The following is a 24,740-nucleotide window of genomic DNA, read 5'->3' as shown; positions in this document are numbered from 1 at the left end:
TTAAAGAGAAAACGGGATTTGGTTGGGCCTTAGGCCTTGCCAGTACAAAATCGTAACTAAAATCTGTTTGGGAGCTGAGATTTTAAAAGGAGATGCTGCTTATTCTTCCCACTGGAAACCTGGTTAAAAGAAATTAAGGCCTCTCTTAAAGGTAACTAAGATTAGAGGGCTCCGTTTCCGTTTTCTGTGTTTCTGTGGGCTAAACGCCCAGGTCGGTCAGCGAGTTTCTCTGTGTGGAATGACGAATTCCTCTCCCCTGAATTCTAAAATGATAACTTTGCTTGGTGCTGCAGCTGCGAACGTCTGGCGCCAAGCGACCCAATTCTGGTCGGGGCTTTGCTGGATGTGAGAAGTGGGGGTGAGTGGGTAAGGGGGAAGAGTCGTGCCTCGGTGAAAAGTCGGCAGACCGGCGAGAAGGGAAGTAACGGCGGCTACTCCTGGCCTCGGCCCCTTTAAGTGCTTCACTGACTCAGCTAAGCTTCCCCCTCAGGTCGCGTTTTTTATGAATGAAAAACGTCCTTACATTCATTATATAAACAAGCCTGTGCTGATTGGCCAATGGCCCCCGGTGCATAAATTATGTAAAACAGATCCCTGAGGGGGTGGAGAGAGATGCATCGTTGGCCAATGGGGGCCGGAGTTAATGGGGCGGCTTGGTTGGATTTGCCCGCAGACAGGGTAAACAAGAGGTGATGGACAGCCGCGGGAACGGCCTCGGGCCAATGGGAACAAGGCTGGGCTAGGGCCGCGGGCCAATGGCGGCGGGCGGAGCAGCGGGCCGCGGGGGGCCGGGCCAGCGCTCCAGCCTGGTTGGCAGCTGCGGCGCAGAGTCCAGCCGCTGGTGCGCGGAGCGGTTCACCGTCTTCCGAGCGGTTCGGCCCAGCCTTTAACCCAGGCGCCCAGGCCCGGTGCGCGCGTGCGTGAGCGCGCCTGCGCCGCCGGGGCCGCTGCAAGGGGAGGAGAGCGGCCGCCTCAGGTGAGGGGGCTTTGCGGGGGCAGGAGGGAGATCAGAAGGGGCGTCCGGCCACGGGTCCGACAGGCCCAGCTGGCTAGAGTTCACGGGTTGATTCAGAATCTTCAAAGTCGGGGTGCAGTACCTGGGGTGACCCCCCCGGGTTGACCGCCCCCTCCCCCCGCGGCTCGGTCCAGTTTGGTTCCTGGGAGGCGCCGGGCGGGTGCGGCTAACGGTTCCGGAGCGCGGGGAGAACGGCTTTCCACACGTCGTGGGGGAGGCGCGCGGGAGCGCGAGTGCGGGGGCTCCCAAGTGGATGGGGGATCGCGGAGTTGCGAGGCTTTCGCAGTCTCTGGAGATTCGAGAGCCCCGAGGGGACTTGGAGGCTCGCGAGAAGAGACGCTTGGCGGAGCTCCGCAGTTGGGAGGAGGGGGCGGGAAGCAGTTTGAGGGGAATGTCTGAGAGGCGCTGCCCCCCAGAGCACCGGGAGGGGGTAAATGACACAGGCAAGTGCAGCCTGCGGGGGCGGGGGTCGACCAGGAACTTACGCAGGCCTTGCAAGTTTCAGGTAGTGGAAAGTGGACATACAGTCGCCCTGCTCCCACCTAGCAGGCTGAGGGCGTCGGGCTGTGCTGCGACTCGAGAAAAATCGGGGCGCACCGAAACAGCGGCCTGGGGATGGTGGGGATAACACGGGTGTGGAGGGAGCAGCACCGAAAGATGCTGGAGCCTCGCAGTGGATTAGGGTTCTGGCCGCATTTTCAGAAGGTGGAGAAAACTCGGGGCGGGGAACTGAACTCCTGGTCGAGGAGGGGGTGCCAAGGAGAGCTGTTGGGGGTGGGAGGGATTGGAAGCGGCTGGTAGCGCCGGCCGCAGCACCTCGTTTTTATGAATGTGGGTGACTTTATGAATGAAGCGGGTTTCTTTCGTTGGCTCGCTGCTCCCTGCGGCTTTTTTTTTCTTCCCTTTTTGTGAATGAAGCATTGAGCTTTCTTCCTAAAACGCTGGGGTGAGGGGCCTGCGTCGGAGGCTGGGCGTGCGTTGGAAGTGGGGGCGGGGGCGCAGCTGAAGGAGTTTTCATGAATGGGGAAGGCTGGGAATTGGGTGGAAGTGTGTCTTATTTTGTGAATGGGGCCCAGCGCGAGAGATCCAGTTACAGCCTCTACCTGATGTGGCGGCCGCGGCTCGCTCTCCCATTCATAAAACTGGGCCCGCTGCGCGCCACAGGGGAGGGGCCTGGATCGCGCCGCTGCGCTGTGCTAAAGTTTTCCTGGGGGCACCCGGGGCGCGGGTGGTGGGGGGGGGCGCAAAGGAAGTGGTTTAAACTCCTGGATGAACTCGAGCCTTTCCTTCAGGCTTTTTAAAAAATTATACTTGGAATACAATTTTTCTAACCTTGGAATGTCTCTTCTCGGTTCGTTTATGGCAGTTTATTTCTTTTCATTTTTTAGAATTTTTTTTTTTGCTCTTCCGGGTGAAGTATTTCATCACGAGACTGAAAAATATCTCCCCCTCCCGTCTCCTACTGGTTGTCCCCTTCCCCCTAACAAACATTCACAAAATGTCTAAGGCCACGATTTAATCTGACAGACTTTCGTAAGCGACAGAGCACACTCTTTCATGCCCCCTCAACTCACTGCTGAGATTTCTCAAATTTTGTATACGGTTTGGTGGCATTTGAGAGAGGTATTATTCTGAACGTTTCTTGTGCTGTTTGGACGGGGCACGCAGGCAGGCTGGCGCGAGTGTTTTTCTAGGAAGTTACGAACTGTGTGCTATTTTGCTCCTCTCTTTCCTTTGACTTTGAAAATAATCTGATTCCTTGGGCCAAAGTGCTGAGGAGGAGGCTGGCTGTGAAGGGTTTCCTTGTATCCTGCTCACTTATGAAAAATTTGATAAGCTACACATAGTGTGAAAAACAAATTGGATGGAATTGCTTACCGGGGGAAAGTTTCCTGTTTAAAATGTGTGTATATGTTAAACAAAAGAAATTGGCCTTTAAGCATTTTGAATTGCTTAGAGCTGGAGTGAGTGAAATTAATGATTTTCCACCTTTTGTTGACTTAGCGGTGTTTTTATTTGGAGAATAAAAGTGTTGAGGAAGATGGTACCTTCCTAAAATTGTTACTTTATTCCACTCACGTTAGAAATTTTCTCCCTTCTAACCCCCCCACCCTTTTTCCCCAGACTCAACACTTAACTAGTCCTGAAATGAGTTTCATTTGGGGGTGGGGTGGGGGTTATGTCTAGAAAAAATGACTATACTATAAAAAACAGCCTGAGTTTTAAAAGACCTTTGGTAGAGATGCATTGTACCACATGCAATGGAATTAGTTTTTTTAATCCATTACTTTTCATAGGCATTTTATTCTTTTAGAAGTTGGAGATGTCACAAATATCTCTGTAAGTAACCAGGGAGATATTTGTGACATTACAGATGCTATATCTATTTAGACCTCTTTTAAATAAAGAGTTGTGTGTGAAGATAAGTATACCTCTGATCAATTTATTCTAGGAACTATATATAGTGTTTTAACACTGACCTACAAAATGCTTTTAGAAACACCATGTATGTCAGGTCTTTAATTGCCAATAATTTGGAATACTTAAACCCAGTTTCTCTGCTTCCTGACACTGTACTGTTAAAAATTAAATTATCTCTGTTTTAAAAACTCTACTACAAATGCCCTGGAGTATATGAGGGAATCTTGAAATCACCCTTTTATAATGAAAATAAGGGTTTTTGTTTTGTTTTGTTTTGGTAGAGGACAGACAGTAGCAAATCTGTAATTTTAATGATTTAAAAAAGAAAGAAAAAATGATGACTGGGTAAATGGATTTGGCACAAAGTACATCGTGTACCTCTGATACCATTAATCAAGCCCGTCTTTGGTCTGTAAAGCTTGCACCTTGAGTAAGTTTTAAGTACTTCGCAGAAGGGTAATAATTTTGCACAGGCCCTAAAAAAAAGGCAATCTAAAATTGTTTCCCCCCTCATAGTTTCTTTTCCCCACCTCTTAGTTAAAATCTCCCAAATTCATATTACAGGAGGATCCCTTTTCCCCCAGAAATTACTCAATGCTGAAACCTCTCAAAGTGATATTAGAGACGCTGAAAGCACCATGGATGGGTTTTATGATCAGCAAGTCCCTTTTATGGTCCCAGGGGTAAGTTTATGTGGCTTTTGGTTTGTTTTGTCCTCCCTCTCCAATATGACTCTTCCCCCTGTTGGTTTAGTGAGTCGACCCCCTTTGGACCTCTTTACTACACTTGAGCCTTCACTTTCTGTTGGCCTCTTTCAGAAATCTCGATCTGAGGAATGTAGAGGGCGGCCTGTGATTGACAGAAAGAGGAAGTTTTTGGACACAGATCTGGCTCACGATTCTGAAGGTAGTAAAGCTTTCCCTGCCTATGTTGTGGCTTGCCTGCTCCCAGTGACAGTAGCATGTAGATTCTTCCCTGTCTTCTCCCTAGCAGAAGAAATATCCTCATTCTGGGGTCTTCTGTTTTCAATTTCAGAGCTGTTTCAGGATCTCAGTCAACTTCAAGAGGCTTGGTTAGCTGAAGGCAAGTTTCATGGATGTCCTATTTTCCATATAAAACATTTTACTGTGCTTTTTAATAAACCTTAAAGGTCTAAAATAAAAATCTATTTTCCAGCACAAGTTCCTGATGATGAACAGTTTGTCCCAGATTTTCAGTCTGATAACTGTAAGTACCTTTCTGGTGATGGCACATTTGTTCTGAATTGTATGGTCTTGGATCATCCATGTCTACAATATGCTTTTTTCAGCTATGGCCAGATTTAGACAGTAATATGCATTTAGTTTCTTCTAATAATTCAGAATTAACCCTGAAAACTTTTATTTCTTATTAAAATTATTTCTAAAGTGTTTCTACTGTATTGCAGGTAAGACTTATTGAACATAATTTTATCCTAAATTTCTTTTTCCTTAAGAATATTGTAACGCTGACTGGGCGCAGTGGCTCACGCCTGTAATCCCAGGACTTTGGGAGGCCGAGGAGGGCGGATCACTTGAGGTCAGGCATTCAAGACCAGCCTGGCCAACATGGGGAAACCCCATCTCTACTAAAAATACAAAAATTAGCCAGGCTTGTTGGCGGGCACCTATAATCCAAGCTACTCAGGAGGCTGAGGCAGGAGAATCACTTAAATCCAGAAGGCAGAGGTTGCAGTGAGCTGAGATCGCGTCACTGCACTCCAGCCTGGGCAACAGAGCAAGGCTCCATCTCAAAAAAAAAAAAAAGAATATTGCAAAGTTTTAAGCTCAAAATTATAAATTAACTGACATAATATATATGGTGTTGGGCCAAGCATCTATTAATCACGCATTGTTTTGTGGCTTTTTGGGGGTTTGTTTTATAAATTAAGTCCTTGATGTGAATCATGAACCTGATATTTCTCTTTTTCTTAAAGGTGCAGAAAATAGTTAATGGAAAACTCCAGTTAACTTTGGCTTCATCCAACAGTTGTCAATTTTGTCTCTACTCCTAAGCTGACAAGGGGTGGTCACAGAGTGGCCTGATTTATTCTTACTTTTCATGTAGTTGCTGTGGCTTTTCTCTTCAGAGAAGAGAAACTTTTCCTTAAAATGGTCACTAAGCGCTCATTACTAGAGATAAAATGCAGTGGGAAGCTCAAAAGATGGTTTTCAGCACTGGCAGGAGCATGGTTACTTTGCACTGATCATTTGGGGCTGTCCTCAACAGGTTTGGGAGCTTTTATGGTCTAGGCGGAGTTATCAAGGACAAAGCTGGCTGATGAAATTTGAGCAGCACAGGGCTGCTCTAGAGAGCATTAGTCACTGGCGAATGAGCAGGTTTAAGAGAGGCCTGGAGAAAATGCTGCCTCTCTTGAGAGTTGCATCATAGAGAAATTCATGTCTCTTAGTCATAGTTTATAATAGCAAGCACCTGAGCCATGCAAGGACTCAATTTCTCATTTTGGACCAACAGATTCTTCCCAGCTTTGTTTTATCCCTCGGTAGGTGGGTGTATGTGTGTAAAAATGCCACTGGAGAGACAGTATCTTAGGTCTGTCTCTAAGTAAAAAGCTGGGTATTCCAAATCTTTTAAATGTAAGAACAGAGTTAGCAGCTAAACATTCCTTAATGATAGGCCTCATGTCCAAGGCACAATGCCATGAAACTGTAAAAGGGAATAAACTGTAACACACACATGCATGGTTACCTTAGCTTTGTCACAGCTTGCTGTGGATGTGTTCTATAGGAGAGTAAATGCATGTTAATTATTGCCCTTTGATTGCTTTCATGGGGAAGCCTGCCACTGAAAGACTAAATAAAGATAACCCAAATTTTGTGTGTGTGTGTGTGTGTGTGTGTGTGTGTGTGTGTGTGTTTGCAACATGAAAGACAGGGTTTGTAATCCAACTTTGTTCTGTGTTGACAATTTGGCCCAGCCTTTCCAGTTCTTGCTCAAAGCAGCATAAACTGCAGTCTGTTTGGGAGGTGGCTTTCTTGGCAGAGGTTCTTTGAAATGCTTTTATGACACTTTTGTTTGTTTCTCTGTAACCCAAAAGAGTTAAAAGGGAGATGAGATGGCTGCATTCAGATTGATTGCATGTGCTGAAGCAAGGGTATGTTCTTTGTCAGCAAGCAGGATTTATATTTGGAGAGATTTTTATCTATGGGAATAGGCTAAAGTGAAGAAATCAATAAATGTATTTTGGCTCTTTAGAAATAATTTCTGCTCAGCAAATAGAATGTTCTAAGTTCTTTAATTAAAATTCTGTACCTTAAATGGAGGTAATTTGGGAGATGTTTCTGCTTTACCAAGTATGATTTTTTTTTTACTTTGCTTACTTTTTGTTTTAACTGCCTAAGGTTGAGCCTTTCTATCTTTTAAGGATATAAAAGATGGTTGACTAGCCTAGAAAAGGTCTTCTAATGATTCTTTCCCTCTGACTTTATTTCTTGAGGTAGAGTTTCAAGAAGGGATAGATTCAAGTAGAATAACTTGCCTAAGAAGCGAGGCAAGAACACAAATGTGGGTGGTGCATCTTTGAGCCATTCATTCTTGCTGTTATGTTTTCCTGTAGTTCAGACTGACAGCCAGAAGCATGAGGAGGAGCTGGCAGAGCCCACAGCCGGCTGCATGCACTTAACTTTTCCATGAGCACTTTCCACAGCCTCGAGTTCAGGACCAGCTTCACTCCAGTCATTTTCTGGAAGAGCCCGTGATTTTTTTCAGGGGAGGGAAAAAACTCATTCAAATTTAATGAAACCTTATGAGTTGGTTTGACTCACTTAACCAATGAATATAAGCCAAACTTAGATTTGCCAGGGGAAAGCAAACCGGTTTTTTTTTTTTTTTTCTTTTTTTGAGAGAGTTTTGCTCTTGTCACCCAGGCTGGAGTACAATGGCGCAACCTCGGCTCACTCACTAGGATGTCTGCCTCCCGGGTTCGATCATTTCTTCTGCCTCAGCCTCCCAAGTAGCTGGGATTACAGGCACCTACCACCCCGCCTGGCTAATTTTTGTATTTTTAGTAGAGACGGGGTTGCCTGGCTAATTTTTGTATTTTTAGTAGAGACGGGGTTTCACCATGATTTCCAGGCTGGTCTTGAACTCCTGACCTCCGGTGATCCGCCCACCTCAGCCTCCCAGAGTGCTGGAATTACAGGTATGAGCCACCATCCCCGGCCTGTAACAAATATTCTTACTGGTGGCCACTGGTAATAGACTTTCCTATTAATAATGATTTGATAATTTTCCATTGTATATGTATAAATGTGTTGTATACGTGAAAGAAAGAGAATAGAAATGTAGGTAATATTTTTATTTTGGAATGTCAGTTTTAAAGATTATGGCCTTTTTTTTTTCTCTAAACACTAAAAGTTCAACTTCTAAAGATATTATATTTTGTAAGTTTCTCAGAATTGGGTTTCCTGCCCATAGGGATACATCCTTAAGTCTGATTTGAGTGAAAGAAACCATTGCTTTTATATCTTATAGAAATGCCCAGCTTACTTCTAGCTGTACAGATTTCACCTCTACCTCACACATATAGATATCAGTAAAGCATGGAAACTCCTAAAGGTCAAATTCAAGGGAATAGAAATCTATAGATCATAGGGATTCTACTAGTGTACCTCATTGTCCTTTGGTCCTAAGAAGTAACCCTGAAGATCTCAGATTGCTTGAGTTGGATGTCCCTTGTAGAGACAGTCTTGCCCAGCCCCCTCCTTTCACAGCTATTTCCAAATAGCTGGAGAGACTGACCAGTAGTGGGGGCAAATGGGAAGGATTAGGTGACGTAAGAAAAAGATAAATATTCTTAAAGAAGCTCTCACAAAGCTGCAGAGCCAGGGAGTAGTGGCATGTTCAAGTGTATTCAGGGCTCTCCATTATTTTAGATACCTAGAGATGGCATTCAGGAAAGCATCAGGGAGACCTCTGGCTGTCCAATTCAGCAGTCATTTCTCTTCCTTCTATGATCATGAGAAAGTTACTCAATACCTTGATGCTTTGAGTTTTTCTGTCTAGGATTTGGAAGAGAGAGAACAATTATAAAAGAAAAAAAATATTAAAAAACTGACATTTAGGCTCACACCTGTAACCTCAGCGCTTTGGGAGGCCAAGTCAGGAGGATCACTTGAGCCTAGGAATTCAAGGTTACAGTTGCAGCGAGTAGGGATCACACCACTGTACCCCAGCCTAGGTACCAGAGCAAGACCCTATCTCTAAAAAACAAAAACAAAAAAAACTGCCATGTTTCCTAGAAGACACCTTTAGTGTGTATACAGATAAAACTGTGTATATATGTCCTTCATATGAAGAAGTGTTTGTGCATGTGTGTATATCTGCGTAAGTGTGTATGTAGCTAAATGTGTACCTTAACACATAGAGCTACTAAACCAGGGAATCTGGGTCAGTGCATAGATGTGTGTACATCTTTACTACACATTTTCATAGAACTAACTATGCCTTGGATAAGATTGGAACTCAAGAGTGTTTCAAAGTAGGGGGTAAGGTGATGTGTTCCATTCGTTTTTCTGAACTGTTTGGGTACTTAAAGAGTGTATTACTCGATTTTAGCATATATAAATAGAAGTTTTTTTAATATACATTTCGGGTCTGATTTTTAATCTCACTTATTTATTTCAGTTATGATATTGTAAGTATGTACCTGTTAGCATCTTGAATAACTAAGATATTTTATGCTGAGTAGAGAGCATGATAAAAATCTTATTTCAAAATCATGGCCTCCATACCAAATATAGCCTAGAGAATTGTTTTAAGATCCAGATGACCCCATTTTCCCCTTGAAGTGTTCTTTTAAGATCTGTGTTTCAAAAAGAATGGAACAACTGGAGGAAGTACAAGTAATTTCCTAAGGACCAGCTAATTAACTGATAAAATCGACTTTTCATAAATACATTGCAATAGACGGCTGGGGAAATAGGATTAACTGTTAATGACAGCCCTTGAGCCTAAAACACATTGATCTTAATCCTGTTTCACGATGAGATTATTCAGCTGGATTTCTTTATTAATGTGTGAGGTTAGTATAGTAGAGGCAGTGCCTTTCCTTTGGAGTGGGTACATCATTTTGGTCTTTGGTCCTAGGTGTGGTGTAGCAAAACACCACATTTTCCTGCTTGGGCCACCTCTATTCGAAAGGATCATCCTAAAGTCTTCTTGTTTGGCAAGGTAAGAAAGAAAACAGTGGGCTCTTAGAGGTTTGAGGGAAAACAAGGCCATCGGTTTATACTTTTCAGGAGTCAGTAGTTCTGAAGGTAGAAAAGAATGCTGAAGAAAATGTGAGGAAAACATGGAGGAGAGATTCTTTGACTCCAAGTTTTACAGTGTTACTTTCAAAGTCTTTGTTAGCTAGCCCAGTACCTTACTGCTGGGAGGGTGCTAAATGATTTGAAATCCTTCCTGTTTTGATAGCCTCAAAGATTCCTAGACTCAGTTATTCTCAAGGACCCCAGACCTACAGTACCCATTTACTTAAAGGAGCCATCTGTTTTACAAAATCTGCTTTTGTCTACCTTTAATTCAGTTAGACTTATTTAAACTGAATTTTTCTCTTACCCTTCTGTGTCTCTGTGCTGTTAGTCATCTAACAAAACCCAGTAGGCTTACCAGTCCTTTGTATTTGGTGAGAAAAACTTGGGATGGGGAGTTACATCTGTGTCAAGATCACTTGTGTAGGTGCCAGAAGTAACAAAATCCTGGCATCCATCAAGAAATTACCATTTATCCCCTCCTCTTTCAGCATTCTTCAGTTTTACAAGAGTAAGACATGGGTAGCATAATGAAGCTGAAAATTTGTACTGTCTCCCATTTCTACCATCTAGTAGTATCATTGTTTTAATTTCAGCCCCAGAAAAAAAAGTTTCTTGTGGGGTGGGGTGTGTGATTCTCTGCCGAGAAACTGTTCCCTCCACACATTTCTTGGGTTTTAGTGGTGGTAAAGTACATCCAGCCTCAGAGGCTGACAGCCCCCTCTCGGGCATACGGCTGCCCTTGAGGCAGCTTGGGCCCCATCTGTGCCCTGGCACACAGTGCTTCTCCACTTGGAATCCAAGGAGCTCAGAGGCTTGTCATGTTGCAGCTCCCAGCTCTTGGACAAGTGCCAGGCATGCTGATGCCATTACCGGATTAGGTTGCTTTTTTAAAAATTCATTTTGTGAACTCATCAAGCTCATTTAACAGAGGCTTTGGTCGTCAGTTTCTATCATTGTCCTGTCCCTCTAGACTTGGCTTAAAGGAGTGGCAAGAAACCAGGCCCCTAGTATGTGCCCGCACTAGTTAGAGGGTGTATGTATAAATTATAACCATAATGTAAGTACACCTTTGGGCCTGGCAGGCAAATGACAGTGGGCTAGCAACTCAGATGTTAAAGGGAAAAGAATTCCACGTAAGAGGACTCTGCATAGAAAATAAAGGGCACTCCCTTGTTTAAAAAGAAAGAAGCATCTAGGGGGAAATTGAAGCAGAAAGTGCAAGATTCCAGGGAGCAGGATAAGATCTAGTTATTAAAAGGCCAGGAGTTTGAGGCTGATCTGAAGAGCCAAGGCATGGATTGGGGATTCTGTGGTCAGAAGAACTTCAGAGAAATGCTTCCAGTGGCACTGAGCTCGCTGGAGGGGACATGAGGGCAGGCAGTGAGAAGTATACATAAGACATTTGAAAAGAGCCAAATATGTGATAAAAAAAGGAAACGACCATGAGCTCAAATGTATCTTCTGCATTCATTCTTTTCATAAAGAAGTATGCTTTTCCTTGAAATAAAGTCTGGTTGTCAGACCGGCTCCATCAGCTTTCCCTCAGGGTGATTATTGAAGGTTTGGAAAAAATACCTAAGAAACGAAACCGGTTTTTGCCTTGTACTTTGCAAAGTCTCAGTGTAGATTTCACCCTCCAACCTTAGATCTCCACATTCTTCCCTTTTGATGTCTCATGAGCATTCAGGAGGGTATTCAAACTCTTCAGGCTGGATCCAAAGCTAAAAAAGGAACTGTGAAATTGTTGTAATAGGTAGCTTGTCCCCTCCTCTGCAGCCAGAAAATCTAGTAGTGTCTCCAGAGCCCTCCTCCCCTGGGGAGGAAGCCAGGTGGCTCCCGATGCAGCTACCAGCAGTGAATGGGAAAGAAAGTCTGGAGAGGCAGGCTTCCAGAGAAAGCTGTCCCCTAATGCAAACCAGCTTACCCTGGGGCAGGAGAAATACCACTGAAGTCTCTTTCTCTCAGCTGGTAGCTACAGCCAGATTTTGAACCGAGTGGCACATGATAGTTTTTCTTTTGCCTTTCCCCTTTTGCCAGAGGGCACTTTCTGACCTTACTTCTAGCGGACTTTTGCACACCCTTGCAGATTTCCACAAGGGTCTTGGCTATTTGAATCCTAGGAAGGGTGCACAGCAGGCAAGAGCCCCTGCCGTGTCTGAATTTCTTACATAAACACAGCGTACTGAGCGAGCAAGCGTCCCTGCGGCGACAGCTGGGCGCTGAGCACTATTAGGTCTGCCCCAGCTAGCAGAGCTGCAGATTCCCCCTCTTGCCTGAATGGAGCATTCCAAATTGGTTGTGAATGGAGGGCGGGGCTCACTTGCAGACTTTTTCAATGAATAACCAGACCCCATTGTGCAGCCTGTGGAAAAACAACCAACTCAAACAACACTGGGACTGTTAGAAATATGCTTGTGATTGGCAGCTTGGAGAGCCTCCAAAATTAGTTTCCTTTGGCTTCCCTGCTGCTCCCTGTTCTCCAAGCCTGGGCTTAATGGGGTTTGAGTTTTCTTTTAAGTGCTCACTTTAACCCTTAAACTGCGGGGCTGATGGCCTGGGTTTCTGGGGAAGAGCTGCTACTGACCTACAAAGCCAGTGAAGCCCACTCCCCTTTCTTTGTCTCTCATTTTAGACGGTAGCTGTCTAAAAGGAGTGATAATAGAGGAGAGGGTGGTTTAGCTTCCCCTGGAGAGGGAGGTGTTGAGACTTGATCTGAGGCTGTTACCCTTTTATCTCCTTCCCCGTGGGGTTGTGGCTTTAGCTCCCCATTGAGGATTCCTGCCTGCTCTTCTCCTCTGACCTTCAGTCTACTCCAGGCCTGAGTAGCCTAGGTGTTTGCCTGCCACGACACAGATACTTCTTGCTTAGGCTTACAGTTTTAACATGGGGGAGACAAAGTTGTAGTTTCTCTACTCCTTTGCCTTCACTCCTGTTTAATTTTCCACTGTGATCAGGTAAGTATCATTTTTTGAACGACTGTACTCAAACTCTGGTACTGAGCAATGAGGGAATCTCACTATGGCTGTAAACCCTTCCACTGAACACTAATCAAATGCATAACCTCCCAAAATGAACATCCTTGGAAGTACCAGAAAAACCCAGCCTCTGAGCAACCCCCAAACCAAAGTAGCCTCATCATGCCAAAACTAGGCCAGGTTTTAAGGGTGCACATGCCTCAAACTAGCATCCACCCTTGATTGATTGATGATTGATTGATTGTCCAAGGAGGTGGGGTGGGGGTAGTCTTGCTGTATTGCCCAGGCTGGTCTGGAACTCCTGGCCTCAAGCAATCCTCCCACATAGCTGGGATTACAGGTTCGAACCACCACACCCACCTGCTTCCACACTTAAACATCCTCCAACATCTTATCCAGTAGCTCACCGGCAGCTCACAGATACATGTCCAGTGTGCTCTGTGGGATAGCCCAGGGATGTATGATGAGCATAAAAAGGACAATCAGTTAAAAGGCAAAACAAAACGTAATAGTAATGATCCAGAGCAGCTTCCTCAGGATTTTAAAGAGCTTTTCTTAGTTCCTACTCTTCATCCTCACAACCTTAATAAGGCAGTTTGCACTTGTGTTTTGCCTCAAGGATTTTTTTTCCCTTGCTGTAAATTGGCCTTGCAAGCATGCCTTCCCTTCCCTATTAAAAAAGAGCAGGCCTCGGCTGATTGTCCTTTTGTGAGAGAGTTTGAAACCTCTCAGGAGGTAACACTAGATATCAGCTGTGTAGGAGGATGCTGATAGGTGTGTTTCTCCAGAGGGACTGAGAAGGACTTCGCTTACATAAACACTTTCAGCTGAGTGCCTGGAAATACTTTGTAATGGCCTGCAAGAGCACTTAATGAGGGTCTTTTATACTTTTTCCATAGAAAAGGTAGAATAGAAGAGGAGGGGATGTCTCTTCCACATGGTCACCCACAGTAAAGGCCAGATCCTGGAGCCTACCCCTAGTTTCCTCATCTGAATTTTAATAGAGAATAATTGAGGGGGGATAACTTTGCTGTGCTGAGGGATATCTTGACTCGGAAAATTTCTGCTTCTCAACTCCATCTTCATTTTTTTTCTTCCCTAGCAGCCATGGAATTTTATTTCTTGCAGAAGAAGGTGGAAACAGCATAGGGCTTTGAGAAGTATTTAGTATTTTGACAACTAATAATCATAGTCCCTGCTTCCCAATTTTTATTCCTATTGAAACGGGAAACAAATCACGTTTCTTAGACTCTGAGTATCTGCAAAAGCAGAGGAGCCCTGTCACGTGTTTATGTCCACCTCGGCCACAGCGCCTGCTCTGCACACTGTGACACCTGGCGCATACAGCCCACACACCACCGCATTCCCTACCACAGGCCCTTCCCATCCCAGCTGCCCCAGTCTCCAGCTGGTGGGGAAGTAACACTGTAAAGGGTCTCAAACCCAGAGTTCTGAGTCCTTGGGATGACCTTCTAGATAAATAGAACAAAAGCTAGTTAGGGCTATTTCTCATTTTCTGTTTCCTCTTTTAAACACATACACTAGCCAAGTGTTGCTAGGCTGCATTTAGACTTTGAGCAGCTAATGCTATGTTTCCCAGTAAGACTGCATGTGCTAGAGTGCAAGTCACAGTTGAGGCACCCTTGACGTACTTGCTGAGTTTCTGCTTTTAGGAGAAGTGGGGCTATAGATAGAAGGGAATGGTTCTGGGGGAAGAAACTCATTTCCCTAGGGTTTGGATTTTCTTCTGTCAGATTTTACGGATGAATTTTCAATTTGAAATTAAAGATAAGATTTTCCACAGTGCTTAAATCCTATTTCAAGTACTGTTAACATTTTACTTTAGTGACAGTGTAGATGAGAATTATGTAAGTTGGGAGTAAATTATAGAAGGGATGTTAAAGCTTAAGGTTTAGTTTTGCAATTTTTTTTCCTTTCAGGAAAAATGTCCTGTTTCCCCTTATCCTGATTGCGTGATCCACTGTGAGCAGCCCTTCATGGTAAAATCCACTGTGATCGATGTAAGGGCACAGTAGAGGAAGTTGCCCTGTCATCTCTAATGAGTTGGGAGGACAAGGGTTTCCTTAGACCTCTTTCTCAATCTTGAAAGTAAAACCAATAGTTGTCTTATCATATTTCTACAGGTTGACTATTAAAATTCTTTGAACAGCTAGCTGCCCAAGGAAAGTAGTAAAACACTGGTTCGAATAATGCTCAGATCCTCCTTTGGTGTAATCAGGCCAGTCCCTCACATTTGTATCCTGTTGGTCTCTTAAGCATGAAAGTAACCAACATGCCAGCTCTGTGGCTGTAGGTCTAAAAGAACCCAGCCTATGGTAGTTGAAAGGGGGCGGTGCATTAGAAGTCAGAAGAACCTCTTGTTTTTTATCTTGACTCTCCTGGAGTCAGCTCTGTACTCACAAGCATGTTACTTGACTTTTAAATGCTTTGGTTTCTCCACATCCCACAAATTCTGAGATGCGACACTCTTATGCAATTAGAAATATTCATCCCGTACAAAATGTTTTTAATGGAAGAGCCCCATATCTACTAATACTTGAGCCCTACCTCAATCAAAGTTGGTCTAATTCTTTTCTAGTCTCCTTTACTGACCTTTAATTTCTAACGCTTACATTCAAGCCATCTAGGTTTCCATTTTTGGAGTTCTAAAGTGACAGTCCTAAATTGTTAGGCTAAATGAGTCCTTTGAAGAAAAGGAACTGTACAAATCCAAGCTGTTTCAAGAAAAATGCTGAAGTGTAGAAAGAATATGAACTTAAAGGAAGTAAATCTGAAACTAGTTCATCTGGGTCAAAAAAAATCACTCTACTACCATTGGCATTCAGTTTGCTTCTTTATTTGATAACAGAGGTTTTCTGTTTGGAAATGACTATCTGTCTGAAAGAGGCATTTTTGTCCTGAGAATAAGATGCAGCTATTCAGTGATAGATAATCGTTCTTACCCACGGGTCACCATCTATGAATTAGGACATTGCTGATTTAGGACTTTACACCCTTGGATGGAAGGCTCTCCTCCCATCCCTGACCACTTCTTTTGGGAGGGGGAGCAGTGACAAAGCATTAATACAAAGAATTTCTTTCCTTGTATTTTAGGCAGAGTTAGAATAGAAACCTTTACAAATCACCCATGTCATTCACTGATAGAAGTGAAGAAAGGACAAGACCAGTATCCCAAAAGCCAGCTCTCCTAGTTGGTGACCAAAGGCATGACTTGCCAACTTCTCTACCTTGGCAAACTTGCTAGTGCCCCACAGGTCACCTTTGATGACTCTTTTACTCTGAAGGCCTGCAACAGGCCCATTGCCTTGAGCTCTTCCCTGGGCCTTCTCAGCCTTTGGAGAGTGGGAGCAGCTTTCAGCCTCATGCAGCAGAAAAGGTAGACAGTGTTCAGGATGACATTTGCTCTTTCTAACCAAAACTATCACCCCACCCCATCTTTTCCCCCATCTGTCCTTGAGGACCTGGGTGTCATCTTAGACTTGATCATATTTCTTCTCTCTGGAAGGAGTACAGAGGTAGGGCAAGTCTAGAGCTCCCCCTGGAGTTTGGAGTGCCCCCCACACTTTGGCCGGTCAGCCTGAGTTGTACTGTCCAACCTGTGGGTTACAATTTTATGTTAGACAGTAACCTCCCAAGCTGACTTTCATGGGCAGAATTTAGTTTTTGTCTTCTAACCAATTGTATTTCAGTTGGGGATTTGATTGCCAGATACCCTATGCTGGTTCTGCTGTCTAGCTGCTACCATTGCTGTAAGCGGCCATAGGAAACGGGGGAGGGGAGGGAAGCAATTGTTTGCTGAATGTTGCAATCATTGAGCCAGGCTTAGTGGAAGCAAACCTTTAAACCACCTCCCCTTCCCCAAGGTTATATGAAGCCACTAGATAATATAAACCTTATAGTTCAAATAATAAGATTTTTAACAGTGTGAGAATGCTCCCAACTAAAGCCCTTTTCTGTTAAGTGTAACCTCCTTGTCAAGTCATTCCCCCTTCCCACAAAGAAATTAAAATTCCTTTGTAAGTGTAAAATCACCATTTTCATCTTTCCCTGCTTTTACCCCTAGCCAGATGGGCTTTGTTCTGGGGTCTACTAGAAGCTACAACCTGTGGGTCCCCTAAGCTGGAATTGCTGATATGCTGGATTTCTCCATTGTTGAATCTATCCTGTATCTCATATAGCCCACATTCCAAGGAACAGTAAGGGCATAAAATATCATAACACTGGTTTTATATAAACACTTGACTCTCCAGAACTCTGCAGGATCTTGTCTTCAAGCACCAATTCTATATACAGCCAGCATTTCCCCAGAGAAAGCAATGTTCTGCAAACCCAATACATGATATGTGTCACAACCTAGACCCATGTTGCTATTGTCAGCTCGAGGGCATAGCAGAGGCTTAGGGTTATCTGAGGTAAACAAGCAACGGAGGAGAGACTTACAGAGAATGGCCTCATGGTTTTAACTGCTTCTCGGTACCAGTTCTATCATCTATTTTAAAACCCAGTTTTGAGGCTGGGTGCAGTGGCTCAAGCCTATAATCTCAACACTGAGGGGCTGAGACTAGAGGATCACATGAGGCCGGGAGATTGAGACCAGCCTGGGCAACATAGTGAGACCCTGTCTCTTAAAAAAAAAAAAAAAATTTAGCTGGATGTGGTGGTATGCGCCTGTGGTCCCACCTACTCAGGAGGCTGAGGCAAGAAGGTCACTTGAGCCCAGAAGTTTGAGACTGCAGTGAGCTATGATTGCACCATTGCTCTCTAGCCTGGGTTACAGAGCAAGACCCCGCCTCTAAAAAAACAAACAGAAAACGATAAAATGAAACCCAGATGGGGGAAATTTTATCAATGACTCTTAATTCCTGTATTCTGGAAGAAATTCCACTCTCTTTGCAGGCAACTTCTTAGAGATGTTTCAGATACCATTGTCTACTAATGCTATGTATGCATTTTCAAGGTTGGTTCAGTTCTTTTCTAAGCTCCTTTTCTTCCCTTTAGTTTCTGTTATATTCAAGGCCATTTTCAGAATTCTAGAGTAATCTTCCAGTGTCCTTAATAATTGTGTTTCCACCACCACACTTAGGAACTGAGAGTGGGCTCTCTGGAGATAGTCTGTATGCTATCTTTCAAGCAAGGTGCCTAGCATTTTGTAACATAGCACTCACCAGCAAAATTCCTCAGCTTGCATTTCAAAAATCTTCCCCAAAAGGTCTTGGCTCTTGAATTTCCAGACACTTGATACAACCTCATCTATTCTCATGAGCAAGAAAGGTGTCTCCTTCCCTCACTTCCTTTCCCACTGTGGCAAGACCTGGCTCTAATTTCATTGGCTACTATTTCATCCTGGTATTTCTAGACATTTTCATGCAAAGCCATCAAAACTTCAGAAACTTGAATCTGGGCCTCAGGTTGGTCTTATTCCTATACCAATGTAACCCTAATCCCGGTTTTTGGATCTGTCTTTCCCGTAGTCCATGTCACGATAATACATTCAAAGCCTTTTATTTTGAGCTGATTGTATTACCCCACGTTTCTAGGTCTAAATCAGGAAGAATAGTGTGTTTTGGTTTTTTGTTTTGTTTTGTTTTTGTCAACACACCAGTTCCTGAAGCCTCTCTTCTGCTGACTGTAGTTTTTTCCCACCACATGGGAGAAATCTGATTCCTGAAGCCAAGTGTTCCAGGAACTAGCTTTACCACTCCCTAATTTGGCTCTTGCGTTATTTATTGTACAGAAGATGATAATTGGCCTTATAGGAAGGGATTCTATTCTATAACTGTTCATTGATGAATTCTGCTACCTCATGGTTGATCTGATACCCTGGAGCCCTGAAATACACCACCAGGGTGACAGTCAGTCCTTTGGTTCTTGGTGAGAAATAGGACAAATCGCAAAAATACCCCAGAGTCATCAACATCATAACCTCCTTCCACCACCGTGATTAATTGCTAATCTGAAGTCCTGAATACTAGACAGCTGTGCCAGTTCTGAAGCTTCTTTCCCAGTACCTGCTAATAGCAAACCCTATCCCAAAGCACAAGCACAAATCACAAGTCTTACTTTCTTCATGTGGGACTTTGCCCAGGACAAATGCAGCTGTTCTTGCAGAACGAGCCTGCCCTGAAATCTCAGCCCTGGCATGTGGTATGGCCAGCCAGTTGTTGGCTTATCAGGTGTTTGTCATGTCCCCCATGAGTCGTATGGAGGGCCTTGATTCCACACAAAGGTCCAGCTGCCATTCTTGGTTCCTAAGACATAAATGCATAGGGGATTTTCCAAAGCAGTGTACTTACTTTAACACAGTTTAGGTCTTCAGCCCCATATTCCTTTTTATCTAGCCTCGTAAACTAGGCTGAACAGTGGGAGCCCCTAGGCTCAGAGCAGCAAAAGCCTAGGCCACCTATTTCCAGCTTCCTCTCATCCTGATCCCAGCGCTGCTCAGCCTTTAGGGGTAGAAGGGGCTAACCCAGCTGCTTATGAGGGAAGAAAATGAAGGAGAACCATAAGAAAGAGAACTTTTAATTCTGCCAACCTTCCCAGGTTGGTGATAGCTGCCTTGCACTCTCTTGAAGACCCTGGGGATGAAATCGAATGGGTTGTCCAGCTGTTCTGGACAACCTATTGTCCTAAACCTGTTTTACATATAAATTCACAAGGAGTGGAAATTCTCCATTTTTTCTCAAGAATGTTTGTGGTTGACTTGGGCATATATTTTAGTTCCTGTTATATATGCACTAATGTGAATATAGAGTTACTGATAGGTGTTATTTTTGTTAATCATTTTGCATTTGTGTAACTGCTGTCTTTCTACCCAAGCAGTTTGGTGGAAGTATTAGCAGCAGGCAGTAGTCACAGTAACAGCAGTGGCTGTTTTTATTTTGCTGTCTCTGGAGTGTTCCCTTGTCCTTTCTAAGTGGGCCAAAGCCAACAAAATGTTTGAGAACCACTGGCGTAGACATTAGGTGTGACCAGCATTTATCCTTGTGTAAGGCTAGATTCCCAGGGGTGTATTATCCTTCCAATTCAGTAATAGGCCAAGGGTGGCTTTCTTCATGTGTCGATGTATGGTTTTGAAGTTCTTAGCATCTCTACTTTTGACATGTTAGTCAACCATAAGATAAAGGATTTTTTTCTCCAATATCACAGAGGAAATGGGACGGAATCACTGTTTTATTTATTTATTTTTAAAACGTATAGCTACATTTGCTTCATCTCTGTGTGTGTGTAGTTTTTTCTTAACCATTTGAAAGCAAGTTTCAGGCATTATAACATTTCACCCCAAATACTCTGGTGTGCATCTCCACAGATTGACATTCTGCTACATAGCCTAAGAAAATCTTTATTCAGTAATATTTAGAATTCCCCAATTGTCTCCAGATATCTTTTTAGCAATGTTGATAATGGTTTTGATCTAGGATTCAGTTTAAAATCACACATTGCATTTATGTTTATGCTCCATTTATCCTCTTTAATATGCAACAGTCTCCCTAGCTTTTTTATTTTACCTGTAACAGTGACTTTTTTGAAGTCTTGGCCAGTCGTTGACTTTTTTATGGTCCATTTTTAAAGAATATATAGAAATGCAAACAGCATCCAGAAATGCTGCCCTTAGGCTTAGAAATCTCCAATGTTGTTGATTCTCTCACTTCTCACATTCATGCGTTTGTGTTGGCCTTAAAACAGTGGTGAAAGAACAGAGTGACACAGATGGAGAGAATTGGGTCAGAGATGGTTTTTGCATGTTTGAGGAGAGGTCTTTTGGGGGACTCATTAAAGAGTTTTTAGCACAGCTTGCTCAATGGTTGATTTTACTGTGTGTGGATGATTTTTCACGTATTAAATTCGAGAATTTATCCTTACACAGGTTAGCTGTGTGAGATATTAAAGAAAAACGGCACATTCTTCCATACCTACTCCAATTCTGCTTTGAGAACTTGTGTCCCCTAACTAAATTTGATAACATTGTCGATTTTTATTTTTGGAAACTGTTGCCAGGCAGGATCAATGTTAAACAAGTTTGAGCATGCCTCTTATGTGGTTTGGAAATCCAGACATCTCCTTTTCCAGATGTTCTTTTTTAAGTGCCAGAACCTGTCCACTTAACCTTATCTCCCTGTGAACCTTCTTGTTTCCCAGAACAGGGTATTATCTACTCTTAGAGACATTCACTAGTGCTGTTAGAGCAATTACAAAGAATATTGAGGTATAATAGATTTTATGTGTGAAATGAGTTTTTAATCTGCTCTGTCCTGAAATAAATATTTCTGACCCTCTCTGGTAATATAGTAGAACTTAAAAAAAAGGTCTTACCCTATCTACATCTTTTTTCCTGCTAACCAGGTATTTGAGCTTTGTCTCAAAATTCCTAAAAAAGGCAAGAGCTAAGAGTAGACAGCACTACGTTGGAAGCACAAGGTACACTCCCTCTGGTGACTCAAAGCCCTCTGGTCTTTGCCAGTGGAGTCCTCAGACAAGTTAAGGGTAAATCAGGGAAAAAGAGGTCACACTTGCTCTTCCCTGGTGGGTTTTTCGGTTCTGTTTTGCCAGTGTCCTTATATTTCCAGGTCCCTCTTCTTGATCATCTTTTCCTCTGCCTTCTTTCCCTGTGTTCTATTCACTCCCACAACCATAGAATATTAATAGTATGGGCAGGTGTGTCGGACTTCTCTCCCCTCCTACCCCCATTCTTGGACTACACAGTATGTAATTCTTCCTCTAGAGGGAAGGGATGTGAGATGGCAGTGGTCAGAGAGAGGAGCAGTGACCCAGAAAGCTGGTGGCCAGGAGACTTAGGAGAAGGCCTTCATTTCAGGATGGTGGCTCTGGAACCCTGAACAGTGTATGGTCACTACTATTTGTGTACATTCCACATCGTATCTGTTCAAGTGTGATGGGAGGTTCTGGAGACCTAGGCCAGCCCCCTGAGCTGCAGCCAGCCTCATGGACACACCATTCAGAAGCACGTGTCAGGGCTCTGGTCAACTTCTGTCATGAGACACAACTTTCCATGTGAAGTAAGAGGATCATGGCTATAGCATGTGACCAAATAAGGTCTTCCCTGGAAGTCAGGCCTGCACAGCTGATTTGGGAAAGATGAGTCTGGCCCAGATGAAAGTAAATGAAACTGAAGAAGGGAGAAGGAAAACCCCAAAACAGAACCTGAAGTATGGCAGCTGGTGGAAGGCGGTCAGAGTCTGTGTGTGAAGTAGGAGAAATCCGGATACGCTTAGTCCTTCTCCCCTTCAAACCGCAGGGTAACTAATTGGCAATTTCTTTAACATTCAGCAGCTACATAAATGTTTTATGTATTCACAACAAAGTCTGTGGCAAACTGAAACTTTGATGATTATGAAACACCAAAGAAAGCCTTATTAGAGAAGATGGGTTTTGTCTTTCTAAAAAAAAAATCCTTTTGAATGGAACTGTCGCTCATCATTAACATCCAACAAAACTATTTTCCTACGTCTTGATCCTTGGGGCTGTAATAGTGAAGTTTACCGTTAGCACGGGCATGGGGTGGCTGCCTTGAACAGTCCACAGGCCTGTACTTGTGGGCAGGAAACAGATTTTGTCAGCAGAGGGAATTATTATTTCTCTTGAATGGACCAGTTTATTTTTTCTATTTTAAAACAACTGAGTTGTTTCTTTGGAAGACTGTTTCTAGACCATCACAGAAGAAAGTTTTTCTAAAATTTGATAAATCTTAGTATTAACTGTGGTGCTATTTGATGAGGACCAGGCTGCTTTTTTTTAAAAGTGTAAGCGTTTAGATCAGAAAATGGAACTTACCAGACTATAAGAAGACTCCTGTGCCCCCTTAACAGGCACCAGCCCATCGAGAGTAACCTCCCCCCTGACTTTCAAACACTGTAGATTAGTTTTGTCTTTTTTTGAACTTTATATTAATGGACTTACATGGCAGGTACCCTTTTGTGCCTGACTTCTTTTAGCCCAGCATATTTGTGAGATTCATCCATATTGTTAAGCATAATTGCAATTTCTTCATTCTCCCTTCTGTGTAATGCTGAGATTTTGTTGGGGGTTACATTGAACCTATAGATAAATTTGGGAAGAAATGGTATCTTTATAATGTGAAGCATTGCAGTCCACCAGCATGATCTATCCTTCCCATTTATTGAGAGTTCTTTAATTTTCCTTAGTGTTTTGTGGATTTCAGTGTAGGTATCTTTTTTCTTTGTTTTTTCTTGAGATGGGGTCTCACTCTGTTGCCCAGTCTGGAGTGCGGTGGCATGATCACAGCTCACAGTAGCCTCAGCCTCGCGGGCTCAGGTGACCCTTCCACCTCACCTTCCCTCATAGCTGAGACCACAGGTACACACTACAGTCCCAGCTGATTTTTTTTTTTTTTTTCTGTATTTTTTTGTGGAGACGGGATTTTGTTAATGTTGCCCAGGCTGGGCTCAAACTCCTGGGGTCAAGCGATCTGCCCTGCCTTAGCCTCCCAAAGTGCTGGGATTACAGGCATGAGCCACCATGCCTGGCCCAGTGTAGACATCTTATATATCTTTTATTAGACATTTTCCTAGGTATTTGATGATTTTGTTGATATTGTGTATGCTTTTAATTTCACATTGTTTTAGTTACTGTATATTGAAAGTTTTTTTAACATGTTGACCTCATAGCCAATGACTTTGCTTACTGATTCTTATACTTTGTGGTAATTTTTATATTTTCTATGTACCCAACCAGGCCACCTGTTAATAATGACAGATTTCTTTCCTTCTTTCTAATTTGCCTTGTGTTTATTATTCTTGCCTTATTGCATTGGCTAGGACCAGGCTTGGATTTTGATCCCTGTGTCAGATAGAAAAATCTAAGGAGTTCCCTAGTCTAATAAGAAAAGCAACTGTGAAGTTGGTTGACTTGTGGGCATCACATCTAAATTTAAAATGGTGTTATGGTTGTCTGCAAGGCAATACATATACTTGATTGTGCATACCCACAGATATGGACTTAATTACATCTTATCAGCTAGCTGCCCTTTTTCCTACCCCTGACGAGCTAAGACTATCATACATATATTTGTGCATAGATCCTTAGTAGAGTTCTTATAGTCAAATCGGGGTCCAGACAGCTCACTCAAGGTCTTCCTGCCTCAGTGGTGGTAGTAGGACAATTGTCCAGAAGCAGTTTCAGGGCGGGGCAGGGCTTCTGAGGAGAGAGATGGCATCCATGGCTTCAGTGCAGAGTCTGGGTAGTAGTGACTGGCTGTAGAAGACACCAGGTCTTCTGAAGTGCTGGCAACTGTCTGAATGAGCAGAAGGTTTTGATCAGCTTAACTATAGAAGGGAGAGTGAGACCTTTTAGATGGAATGCTAGAATGGGAGGCAAGGATTACAAAAAGTGAAGGCTGCCGGGCGCAGTGGCTCACACCTATAATCCCAGCACTTTGAGAGGCCGAGGCAGGCGGATCACCGGAGGTCAGGAGTTCAAGACCAGCCTGACCAACATGGTGAAACCCCCATCTCTACTGAAAATACAAAAAATTAGCCAGTTGTGGTGGTGCACACCTGGAATCCCACTACTCGAGAGGCTGAGGCAAGAGAATCACTTGAACCCGGGAGGCGGAGGTGGCAGTGAGCCGAGATTGCGCCATTGCACTCCAGTCTGGGCAACAAGGGTGAAACTCCGTCTCAAAAAAAAAAAAAGAAAGCTACTGGAGTCGGGGATGTCATTGCCTGTGACAAGGGAGGTGAAATAGAGATCCTGGTTAATTTTGGTATCCTAGAGCCAGACAAAGGCGTAAGTCCTTGAGTGGATTTAGGGCACTGGGGAGTGTAGGGTAAACATGAGGATACAGCCCTGAGAGCTGGAAAAAAGTATCCTTCTGTTTTCTTCTCCTGTATTGTCTTCCTTCTCTCTTTCCCTTTTTCTTTTATTCCCTCTTTTATTGGTCTTTTTTCTCTCAGATTCCTTCTGGGAGACAATAGAATGAAAAGACTAAGAACAGCATAGGTAGGAATCCTGGCCACTGTCCAGCTGTGAAACTGTGGC

General features: G+C 43.5%; 1 protein-coding gene across 1 annotated transcript in view; it reads left to right on the top strand.

The window, feature by feature from the left end:
- The first annotated feature begins 764 nt into the window (after window positions 1-764).
- The window catches only part of ETV5 (ETS variant transcription factor 5), a 61,336-nt gene continuing 37,360 nt past the window's right edge, over window positions 765-24,740 (top strand). Inside the window, exons 1-5 of the mRNA XM_033211961.1 lie at window positions 765-976; window positions 4,001-4,119; window positions 4,255-4,342; window positions 4,472-4,519; window positions 4,613-4,663. Coding sequence (XP_033067852.1) covers window positions 4,075-4,119; window positions 4,255-4,342; window positions 4,472-4,519; window positions 4,613-4,663 — 232 coding nt within the window. The 5' untranslated portion in view covers window positions 765-976; window positions 4,001-4,074. The remainder of the gene's footprint in view (window positions 977-4,000; window positions 4,120-4,254; window positions 4,343-4,471; window positions 4,520-4,612; window positions 4,664-24,740) is intronic.

The sequence above is a fragment of the Trachypithecus francoisi genome, unplaced genomic scaffold (genome assembly GCF_009764315.1).
Source record: "Trachypithecus francoisi isolate TF-2019V2 unplaced genomic scaffold, Tfra_2.0 Lachesis_group0, whole genome shotgun sequence".
Lineage (NCBI taxonomy): Eukaryota > Metazoa > Chordata > Mammalia > Primates > Cercopithecidae > Trachypithecus > Trachypithecus francoisi.
The sequence above is the reverse complement of the archived record's forward strand: the minus strand, read 5'-3'. Positions and strand labels throughout refer to the sequence as shown.